Source organism: Gossypium raimondii, chromosome 3, assembly GCF_025698545.1.
Source record: "Gossypium raimondii isolate GPD5lz chromosome 3, ASM2569854v1, whole genome shotgun sequence".
Classification (NCBI taxonomy): Eukaryota; Viridiplantae; Streptophyta; class Magnoliopsida; order Malvales; family Malvaceae; genus Gossypium; species Gossypium raimondii.
This window is the reverse complement of record NC_068567.1, coordinates 62481113-62492679: the sequence shown is the minus strand read 5'-3', so window position 1 is coordinate 62492679 and position 11567 is coordinate 62481113. Positions and strand designations below refer to the sequence as shown.

Sequence of the window (11567 nt, the reverse complement as noted above, 5' to 3'; positions counted from 1 at the left end):
TAGATGAAATTTTTAACAAAAAAGATTTATTTGCTCTTTGATCTATCATATAGATTGAGTTATCCATTTTTTGAATAGAGGTAAAATATATTTTAACTCCTAATATAAGGGTCTTCATAATATTTTCATCTATCACCGTAAGTTGCTTGTGATTATATTACACCCGAATGTTATTGTGAAAAAGTGCTTATTCAACACATGTTTTCGTTTATTCATTTTCAGTTTGTTTGTGTTCAATTTGTGTTTGTTAAAAATTTTAAACATGTGTACGTTTATATGTTTTTTATATATATTTTAATTAGCATTTTAGTTTTTTATAGGGTAAAATTATTATGGAGGTTATTGTACTATGAGTAATATTGTATTTTGTCCCTTTTATTTAAAACACATGCAAATTAGTTTTTATACAGTAGATGGAGAAGAAAATTAGTTCTTTCTGTTAAAAAATCACATATGTTTGTATAATTAAAAACTGACAATATATGATGGAATAACCAGACAGTGACATGTGACGTGCCATGTGTATCTCAACTAACGTATAGGGACGAATTTTTAACCAAAAAAATGAATAAAATTTTTAATTGAAGAATTTATTTGCTTTTTGAACTAATGTACAATGACTAATTTGATAATTTTTTGAGTAGGTAAAATAAAATGCAATTCGACACCTTTTATAGGGTTTTCATGATATTTTTACTATTTTTATTGTTGAAATTTATATTTACAACGTGCAAAGATATGCCACATTACATACTCAATGAGAGACATTAGTTAAAACATTAGAGACAATATTTTTAGAAAGGATAATTATGAACCCTTAATACGAAGTAATATGGATAAAACTAAAAAAAAAAGTTTTTTATGGGTCATTTTGTTAAGTGTATGTAAATAATAATAATAATAATAATAATAATTTATTTAAGATAATAATTTTATAAACATTTTAGAATAAAGAAAAAGCAACCTACACGACACACACCGCAGCATAAAGCCGACCCTTTACTCAATTGTCATAGGCAGCAATCTTTTTTCTTGTGTGAATGTCTTTTAACCACATCAACATTCTGTGAAGTGTGATCTTCATATGATCTAAACGCACGCTCACCAAATACTTAAAGTACTTAACTTAGTCCACCACATATTAAAAAAAAAATTTGGAGTATGAAATTCACAATCTTTTAACTGCGTATGAAATAACCTCGACAACTTCGCAAATTGGATTTGACCTAAATCTGGATTTATCAAATTATTTTTACGCTACTTTTATTTGTTGGTTAAACAAAAGTTTACTGTATTATAAATGTAGGATCAAATTAATTCATTTATTTTCAAATGAATTAATTTAGCCCTTCTACTATTAAAAATAATAAAATAAAGTTAAATTGAAAAAGAATTAACATTTAATGTTTAATAAAGTTAATACTGTTAAAGTTTTTATATATCTTTAAATAAATTCTTTTGTTTAGAATAGAACTTTAGTTAAAAAAAATTCAATACATTTTTATACACTATATTAAATTTATTAAGATTTGGATTTATTTAATAATAGAGGGGCTAAATTTGATCAGGTTCATGTAGTCCAGGGACCTTCGAAGCACTTTAACCCTCTTTTCCCTTCTCCGATACAATATAGCTTCTCTTTGGCGCTTATCACTCCCTCTCTTTCAATCTCTCGAGTTCGTCGCCAATTCTTCCGATTTCGTTGCTAATAAACAAAACCCTAAATTCCTTCCACTCTCATTTTCATACCCAAATTTTATTTTCCTCTTTCGTTTCAAAATTTTCACTCTAATTTTTCCCTGGTACGTCCGTCGCTTTATCTTTACTTTTTTTTATCGAATTTTGGAGCTTTTAATTTTCTTCACGAGAAAAGAAAAGAATCTAGGAAACGTCATTTATACTTTTCAAGCTTTGAACAGTTTCTTTTTTTTTTGAAATTTGATTTTTCCTTTTTTAAATGAAAGTATTTTAATCTTTAAATATACTTCCAAGTTCCTTCTTTTTTATTGTCTTCTTTTTTTTTTTTAAATTAAATATTGAATTTGATAATTGTAGATCTTAGATAGATCGAAGTCTACAGGTCCCATGTGGGTAAAATCGTAGGTTCATGTTCTCCTCTGATTAATTTAATCAGTTAATTAACTGTATTATTGCGTGAATGATTTCTAAAGCACGTTATTTTTCGATTCTTTTAACTTTATCTATCTATAATTCTATATAAATCGATCTATTTACTCTGGGTGTTCTGTTAGCAGATGAGAATTCGTATCTTCAACTAACCCGTTTATCTCGATCTAAGATTTCTTCAACTTTTTTTTTCATACAGGTGAGATTCTTTGAAATCTCATGTTTTTGAATTATGAATTGTCTTATCATATTTGGGTTGGCCATTGATTAGTGTTGTTCTTTTATGATGTTCAATGAAGGTTGATCTAATTCACGTTGATAATGGAACATGGATGTCAATTGTGTCAAGGGTTTTCTTCTTTATTGACGTTCTTTGTTGATGATTTAATTCATTTGTTTATTGTTTACTGTTAGAGGATTTTAATTCAGTTCTTCAATGAAAATTATGGATTTGAATTTCATCAAGGATAAGATACCCGATTGGGTTTTTGATATGCTTATGGTTCATGTCATGAATCTCAAATTTTGGAAATGAGGATTCACTCCCCTCCTAGCCTCTCTTGATTTAGTTCCTTGAAATCTTAGAAATTTGTCTCTAGGAATCAAAGTTCTTACAAACATTTCATTATTAGAAAAAGGGCATATCGATGTAATAAAGGAGAGGATAAGGGTGTAATGTAGCTAGATTTCTCTATAGATTTGGTCATAGATGGCTCATAATGGCATTGTGAGATTAGAATGGAAGTTATTGTTTTATCCTTTTTGAGTCATAAGGTATGAAGTACATAATGTTAAAACCTACGAAATATTGTTGGTTGTCCGGTGTATTACTAGTTTCTGTGATCAATTTATCTTCCAAATGGTTACGTGCCGAGTGAGACAGCTTTAGATCGACTGTTCTATCAAGTTTGAACATGTGGAAGCCTCCTTTTATGCCAATTCCCCTGTTAGTTTTGGTAAAGATGGTGTTTTTGGGAGACAAAGAAGAGAGAAAACATTAAAGAAATGTGCCTGTCTGCATATGTAGTGTATGAGTGAACTCCATGCATCCATTGCCTAAATAACCAAAGTATCTCATCGTTCTTTTAAGGGTTACATGCATATAATTTCGGACCTTGGACTGTTATATTCTAGATTTCAAGTTAGGACATTGCTGGAAGTAAGTTTATAGGAGATAGATATTACCATGAACATGCATGATCTATCATGGATCATGGAAACTATGGTTTATAGGCCTTAAGTCACTATTATTTAGAAAATTTGAATTGCACTGAGTAATTGATCTGTTTTACCAGTATGTTTTTGGCTCAAGATTATTCTACTGTCATGAGATTTTTTGATTGTGAAGTATTGTTTTGAGGTGTAGTTTGCAAATGGCAAAAGGAAGCAAAGGACGACGTAGAACTGCTTTCAGGCAATTCCGGCCAACCCCATACTCATTGTCCTCACGACGCCAAGGGATCTCTGGGGATTTGTACCACAAAAACTGTTCCAAACCTTTGGATAAGAAAGACTGGGAAGATGTAACATGTTCTGTTTGCATGGAATGCCCTCACAATGCTGTTCTTCTTCTCTGTTCATCTCATGACAAGGGCTGCCGTCCCTACATGTGTGGAACTAGCTTCCGATATTCAAATTGCCTTGACCAGTACAAGAAGTTCTACACTAAAGTAGTCTCATCCAGTCACGAAGAATCTTTGCATGGTTCCATTGATAATCTGGTTCTAGCGTCAAGTGTTGAGAAGTGTGAAGTGACGGAACTTGCATGTCCACTTTGCAGGGGTCAAGTGAAAGGATGGACTGTGGTGGAACCTGCAAGGGAATATTTAAATGCTAAAAAGAGAAGCTGCATGCAGGATGACTGTACCTTTGTTGGGACTTTTAAGGAACTAAGGAAACACATGAAAGCCAATCATCCGTGTGCCAAGCCACGCGAAGTGGATCCTACTCTTGAACAGAAATGGAGAAGGCTTGAACGAGAGCATGAAAGAGAGGACGTGATAAGCACAATAAGATCAGCTATGCCAGGGGCAATGGTTTTTGGTGATTACGTGATAGAAGGAAATCATCATGGTTTAGAGACAGAAGAAGAAGATGGTCCTGACACAGATCCTGCAGATCGTAATGGAAATTTTGAAGTTGGCTTAGATAGTAATGTCGTTAACTTCTTTCTTCTCCTGCATGCATTTGGTCCATCAGGTAATGACCTCAGTAGACGACCAAGGCAACCTACACACACACCCGACGAGGACACTGTTGGCATTCACCACACCTCCCCCGTAGGGGATCTCGGTTCCTCTGGTCAAGATGACGACGAAGATGATGGCGGCAATATTTCTTTGGTTAGCCGCCTTCGCCGGCATGGCAGACTTCTTTTGGGACGTTCAGGCCGAAGACGTAGACGAAGAGAAGGCACCACCGGGGGTCAAATATAGATCAAAGTTATACCCATAGTGGGGGAAAACAGGAAAAAAAGGTAACACATCTTCATAGTGTTGGGCAAAAATTAGGTAAAGAAAAACACATAAAAAAGAATTGACCTTGAATTTGCAGCAATTTACTTCTAATTCATTTTAGGGGGAACAAAGATACGTTTTCAATTTGTTGTTGTGTAATCATTTGGGTGTGTTCATAATTCCTTTTCCCTTCTGTTAGTTGCAGAAAAAAAAAAAAGTAATTTGTTCAGTTAACTTGTGTTAATCATCTATCATGTGTATATATTGACTTTGTATTGTTAAAAATAAAACCTCAAGCCTTTTCATAGGATGAGGATATGCAGGGAAGACTGTGCACAGATTGAAAAGTCTTCATGCAAGTGAAACATTATTTGTATTTTTGGGGCCAAGAAAATTTGTGCTTAATTGATTCAAACATACTGTTTGATTGTTTATTTTTCTTCTTTTTTTCTCTTTATGATTCAGCTTTTAAATTTTTAAAGATTCAATTTGAGTATTCAAGGTATTGGTATAGTGCAATTAAGTTTTTTAAACATATTTTTATATACGTGTAAACTTACTGTATGAATTATTGTATTTTATTAGCATTATTCATTTGGTATGTTTGCAATTTAACTCATATAATCTAAGTACAACTACAGATCTTAAATCCATGGAGTCGAATTGTTACAACATAGTGGAGTATAAAGATGTTTGAACAAGTAGAATCAAATTATTATAGCACAAATGGGTTAAGTGTATGTTTGGATGTGCGGCATAGTATTTTAGCTTATTTTTATCTCATGTTATTGTATTGTTATAGTATCTAATTTTACCGTTACAGTTATTTTTACGCTAATTGTAGATAAGCATATTGTCCATTCAAACCCACACTAAGAATTTAAAAATTTAGACAAATTATTATAATATTAACGGATTAAGAATTAAAAAAATCAAAACAAAATTAACTAACTCGGACTAAAACCTACACATTTATAGTATAAATGGATTAAGGACTAAAAGAGTGACTAACTCGAACTAAAATCCACATTTGGCACCAGCACATTGTGAGACATTGAAATCTGCACAAAAAATTACACGATGAGTTTTAAGAAGTTGATACTTTAGGATTCAATTAGAATAAGTTTAAAGTTTAAAGTTTAATTTAAAATTTGGGTGGTAGTTTAAGAGCTTAAAATGAAATTAACCCATAGAAATAATAAAGAAAATGTATTATTTTAAGAAAATGAAATCCAGCGACGCCGTCTAGCTTCTTTGGCCCCACTACCAACTTGTATTTTTCAGTTCGAATGAAAGTACAAAAATGCTCCAAAAACAGCATTTGAGCGGCAAAATTAAAACTAAAAGCTGAAAAGCGAGTGTCCCCACAAACACAAAAACAGATCTAATAAACCAAAGGAAACTCAAAAATCAAACAACCGCGCGCGCCTTGACGGAGAAAAAAAAGATGAGAGCCACCGCACGCGGCCGTCCCACCGAGTCCTTCCATCCTCCGGTAGCGCAACAGTCACGTGATTCCGATGCCAGTTTTGCCAGCAGTCGGCCCTCTTCCGTCGCTATTGGCCGCGCCGTATCCGCCGTTGAACCCTACGCCGAACGCGCTTTCCAAGTGGCGACCACCCGTTCTATTAACGCTTTCTTCTCCACTCATTCAATTCCGCCTATCTCCACCAAACCTTCTCAAGCACCGTCCGCTAAAGAGCTCTTGAATATCCTTACCTCCCTCCTTTCTCTTCTTGGTTTCCCTTGCTCCAAAGTCGAGGACGAACTAGGTTTTCTTTTGAAATCTCTAAATTGCCCTTTCAAGTTCAATAAATCTACGCTCCGTGCCCCTAATACCCATCACAATTGGCCGAATTGGCTTGGTATCGTTCACTGGCTGGTTCAACTTGCGATCTACAATGAACATTTATGTCAGAACTCCATATCTTCTTTTGCTCAAAACAATAGCATGACTGAGTATGCATTGGAGTGTTACAAACGATTTATATGTGGAGAGGATGATTTAGTTGAGGTTTTAGATAAGGAGTTCGTGCAGAAGCTTGAGAAAGAGAGGGAAAATGTGGTGGAGAATTGCAGGGCTTTGGAGAAGAGTGTTGGAGAACTGGAGGCTAAAGTGGAAGGATTAAAGACTGGGCCAACGGAGAAGGAAATGTTGGAGAAGGAAAAGAATGTGTTGGAAGAAGATGTGAAGAAGTTTCATGCAATGATCGCGGAGTTTACGGGAAGGGTTGCAGCGATGGAGAAGGTGTTGGAGGAAAAACAGAAGGAATTGAACGTTAAGGAAGAGGAGAGGAATCGAATTTGTGAGGAGAATGAGGAGCTTAAGAAGAGAGTGGAGTTGCAAACCTTTAATGCTAGAGATGTGGAGAGGATGAGAAGGGAGATGCAAGCTGTGGAGAAGGACATTGTGGAGGCAGAAATGGCAAGAAATTCATGGGAGGATAAGTCTTGGGATCTTGATTCTGCTATAGGGCAGAAGTTTAAGGAGCTTACCGCGCTTGCAATGCAGTGCAACCAGGCAATTAGGAGGTTCCTTGAGCTTTTAGTTTGCTTATCTTTATCCTCTATTACATTTATTTTTCCAATGATACATATATTTTGATCATATTGATTATGCATTCGATTTCGAAATTGATTTCCTACTACTAATAAGTTTAAACTGCGGATTAGTGAATCCCTCCTTATAGTAGAAAGTGGAATTTAGTTGCATGGGCTTTTTGCTGCAGCTGAAAATTAAGGTATAAGTCCCTGGTGGAAATTGGAATTAATCATTGCTGTTGGTTAAATGATGCTCTATTTTAAACAAATTGTTGCATTCATTTTTTTTGAGATTTGACTACCTTAGCCTTTAGGTGATGATTGAATTGTTTACCCAAAATTATGTTGAGTAGTACTATCTTTTCCTTGGTTCCAGTCTATTGCGAAATTTGTTGTTGAAGTTGTAAGAAAACAATGCACAAACAAGATCATGGTCTCTGGCTCTGTTCTGTGAAGTCTGTTCTAAGATTCTCAACTTGTATTTGCAGTATTGTTCATTGTTTTGGTGTGCTTGAATTTGTTACTTTGAGTAAGTTCTAAACTTGTTTAGTTCTTTTACCTTTGGTAGCAATTAATAGTGATGCTTTCATTTTTCTTATTTTGCGTGTGTGTGGTGGTTTTAGGTTAAAGCTTGGTAATGATTTCCAGTACGAGCTTAATGCTAAAGGTTCAACACCTGCTGAGGTGATGGGGATTGACTACAAAGCAACACTTAAGCCTGAGCTCGAAAGCTATGCTGACAAAATAAGGGAGAGTTCTAAGAAAAAGTTTGAAGACATGATTGTCCTTCAGCAACAATCAAAAGAAATGGCTTCTAAGATTGAAGACAAGAAAAATTGTATTGCTGAACTTCAATCCCGTATTGATGAGGTAAGTAGTTTTAAATCTGGTCTGACACTACGATAGCATTATAGCACTATACTGATGTTGTTTTCTTCTACTTCTTTTTGGTGCATGTCATGATCAGCATGTATGTATCTGTCAGGATTTTGAACTGTGCATCAAGTTTTCTTTCTTGCTCAAAAGGCTTTTGTTCAGTCTTGCCTTTATGAATGAAATTCTATAAACCATAGTTTTTGGGGCATGTAAAATAGTATGTTAAGTAGCTGGTCATGAGGAACAAGATAGTTCCTGAAATTTGATGTTCAAAAGCTGAGACGTCATGCTTACTGCTGTGCTTGATGGCTCAGTTCCTCACTCTTTTATTGTATTGAATCCCTGAAATTCACTTCAATTATCACTGACAGGTCCTTTCATTGTCATTAGTGCAATAATTATATGGAGGCATTTTCAGGTTCCAACTTTGTTTGAGTGATGATCTAGATCTTTGTTTTGCTACTTTGAGGAATCTAAGTATAGGCAGTTAAGATACTTCCTGTATTAGTTTTCACATCCTATAACCAGTTTTTTTTTAATTGGGCTAAGCATGTTCAGTTCCGTATGGAAAATGTGATGTCAATAAAAAAAAAACACACCAGTGTCTTTCTTTTAAGTTCTTGTTGCATCCCTCAAAAGGCAACCAACCATTGAATATCTTGGATCTAAGAACTTCTCAATGTTGAAACAGAACTGGCAGGGTTACTCTTTTCCATCTTGACCTTGTTTTGTTCTTCCCTTAATTCTCATTACTGGAGATATTTCTTAAAATTTTACCCCTTTATCACTAATATGTGTATACGAATATTTGATCAGTGCTAATGTCTGAAAATGTATATTAATTTTGCCAGTGATGCTCAAACTTGCAGTTTATAAAGGGCTAGTTTTTGACATTAACCTTCTATATTAATCATTCTTGTTAGGTTGAAGCCCAAATAAATTTGTTCAAGAAGGAAATACAGGAATGTGATCATAGATCTACTGCAGAAGCCAAGAAAATGGTTGAGGACGTCCAGTTCGAGACGCATAAGTTAGATATCACGGAAAGAGAAGCAGCAGAGATTCTAAAGGTAGGCCTTTTATTGGTCTTTTGCTTACAATGGTTGAAAACATAAATAGATAAATAATGTGGTCATGCTTACGAGATATGGCCATTACTGTATTAGCAAAAGCAGCTTTTATCATTTTAAGATGAATGCTCATCGCCCTCCACAATTTATTGTGTAAGAAATTTCAATGCAGCACTTCAAATAAGGGTATGACCATACGAGTGCCTTGTATGATGCCTAAACAAAATTCTCCTTTTTCTTAATATAGGCTTCGCAACTGAGGTTGCAAGAAGCAATCCAACAAAGCGAAGAGGAAATTCAGATACACGCACGTCAACTCTTTATGGTCGTTGATTCGGTGTCAAAATATAAAGAACACGTTGAATCCAAAATTTCAGAGATGAGGGTTAGTCTCTCGGAAACCGCTGCCGCCATATCAGATGCTTACAAGGGTTCATTGCCAGCACAGTTCCCTGGTAGTGCCAATGCAAATTAGCAGCAATATTAAGATGAAAATATGTGAATCTATTATTAAGGTTAGTCTTTTATTTTCTTTGCTCAAACACTTTGTTTACTTAAATTGCCATGCCATCTTCATCCTTTTATGTAAATGTTTGTTTTGATTCAAATGTTTGGTTTTTGTCTAGTACTTTATCTGTAATCCTTTGTTCATATGGTGTCAGATTTGATTTGATTCAACTGAAGTCTTTTTCTGGTGTAGAATTTTTCATAGTCAATATGCAGTGAATTTCGTTTAGATAAAAAAAATGTTAAGGTTAATTGCACTAGATTGTCCTAACCTATGGTTTAGATTTTAAACTAGACTTTTAAATTGAAAAGCATTTTGATTGAATTTTCGAAAATACCAATATTTTATCTATATCAAGTTCTATTAGTTTAATTGTTAGCTTGAACATTGAATTTTAGCTTAGATTCGATGTAGAGTATATTTAATTTAAATACATTTGTATTTATTGTGCAAATAAATTCAAATGGTTCATGGATGGGTATACATGTTTAAAATTTAATATATTAGTTATTAAATATGGTCAACATTAGATTTGAGCTAGTATATAATCCATAAACTAATTGTTAAGTTAAGAGAAGGACCTGATTAAGATAATATTTATAATTAAAATATTTTAAAGTTTAAGACCACTTTAAAACTGTCATAGTTTGAGAACGTCATGTGAAATTAACACTTAATCTTATTACCATCCTAAGATCATTCAATAAACTAATGTTGAGCCAACACTTAAATTGGAATTTTTTGGAATTTTTTATGGGTGAATGGATCATTTAGGGTTTAGATTTAGCAATTATTTTTATGTTGGGGTTTAATTTTTTTTTGCCTAAGTTAGTCTCTAAATTTGGCAATTGTTTCCATTTTGAGGCTAAATATTTTTCTTATCTAAGTTAGTTCTTAAACTTGGTAATTGTTCTTGAATCGGGGTCTAAATTTCTTTCGGGTCCAAGTTATTATGCCATATAAGGGCATGGGTTCGAACCCTACCAAGATCAAAATTTCACATTTCCTTCGTTGGTGAGGTGCTCCTACTCCGTAAAACCATCGAGGGCTTTTCGTAGAGTCGAAAGACAAAACTTGGGGATAAAATCGAGCATAGACACTCCAAGAAGTGGGTACAATATCTCCGCCATTGAGGGGTTCGCCTAGTGGTGTCATTTTTACCCACTAATGCCATTTAAAGGTATATGTTCGAACCTTGTCAAGGTCAGATGCTCACATTTTCTTGGTGAGTGAAACTCTCTATTGAGTAAAAACATTCTGGACACAATACCTCCATCGTTGAGAGATCTATTGACTCCTTGAACAACACTTTGAAGACTTTTTTCTGAATGAGTTTAACTTCCTCTCAACAGTTATTTAAAAAAAAAAAGAAAGTTTTAACTTAGTAAAGATGAATTTTGAGGAAACTACCCGCTAGTATGTCTTGATCCAAAGGCTACCCATATTTTATTTTTGGTTTGCAAAGTAGTCTGACATGGCGGGCTAGTTTGTATATATTTAGTTGCATCATTAATATTTGATAGATGGCCTAATTGGTTTTGTTCATATAAATAATCCCCCTAAGTTTGATGCTAGTTATGAAGTGATTTGACAAAAACTAATATGAGCAGATTATATTGTTAAATGAGCACTTGTGGACGGAGAGCGTAGGCATAAAATTGCATCCCTTGAAGAATGTTAAACAATTTAAGATCAATACGTAAGCAAATAAATACATAATTGGAAGATTTGAAAGTGAATATCCAAGTTCGAATTATGGAGCCATCATTATTCGAAGAGTTTTATCTAAATATCACTTTTGGTATTGTTCTTAGATCATAAAATTGATGAAGATGTTTGTAATTGAAAAAAATTATAACTTCAATAGTATAGGGATGTAATTGAAACGTTTTAAACTTTAAGGTATTTTGGTGCAATTAACTATTAAATAATTTAAAATGTATAATAGTTTTTAATCATTAATTATACCTATTAATTTAATGTCTTCTT

The 11567-nt window shown here is 33.8% G+C and overlaps 2 protein-coding genes across 4 annotated transcripts; both read left to right on the top strand.

Moving 5' to 3' along the window:
• The first annotated feature begins 1574 nt into the window (after positions 1-1574).
• Positions 1575-5017, top strand: LOC105795463 (uncharacterized). Of its 3 annotated transcripts, XM_012625095.2 has the most exons (4): positions 1575-1802; positions 2056-2099; positions 2256-2326; positions 3494-5017. In XM_012625095.2, exon 4 carries the CDS (start codon positions 3501-3503, stop codon positions 4560-4562), a length of 1062 nt encoding a protein of 353 aa, XP_012480549.1. In that variant the 5' UTR covers positions 1575-1802; positions 2056-2099; positions 2256-2326; positions 3494-3500; the 3' UTR covers positions 4563-5017. The 3 variants fall into 3 exon arrangements, with proteins under 3 accessions (XP_012480549.1, XP_012480548.1, XP_012480550.1); XM_012625094.2 differs by lacking the exon at positions 2056-2099; XM_012625096.2 differs by lacking the exons at positions 2056-2099; positions 2256-2326.
• Positions 5018-5917: 900 nt separating this feature from the next.
• LOC105795458 (kinetochore protein NDC80 homolog) lies at positions 5918-9748 on the top strand. Its single transcript, XM_012625090.2, has 4 exons — positions 5918-7115; positions 7748-7994; positions 8924-9070; positions 9318-9748. The coding sequence occupies exons 1-4, from the start codon at positions 6031-6033 to the stop codon at positions 9543-9545; spliced, it is 1707 nt and encodes a 568-aa protein (XP_012480544.1). The 5' UTR covers positions 5918-6030; the 3' UTR covers positions 9546-9748.
• Positions 9749-11567: the final 1819 nt, after the last annotated feature.

Bases quoted from the DNA above. Each gene is read 5' to 3' on its own strand.
- LOC105795463 (XM_012625096.2), top strand. From the start codon at position 3,501: ATGGCAAAAGGAAGCAAAGGACGACGTAGAACTGCTTTCAGGCAATTC.
- LOC105795458 (XM_012625090.2), top strand. From the start codon at position 6,031: ATGAGAGCCACCGCACGCGGCCGTCCCACCGAGTCCTTCCATCCTCCG. The intron at 7,995-8,923 runs GTAAGTAGTTTT...CATTCTTGTTAG, and splicing joins TTCAATCCCGTATTGATGAG to GTTGAAGCCCAAATAAATTT. The intron at 9,071-9,317 runs GTAGGCCTTTTA...TTCTTAATATAG, and splicing joins AAGCAGCAGAGATTCTAAAG to GCTTCGCAACTGAGGTTGCA.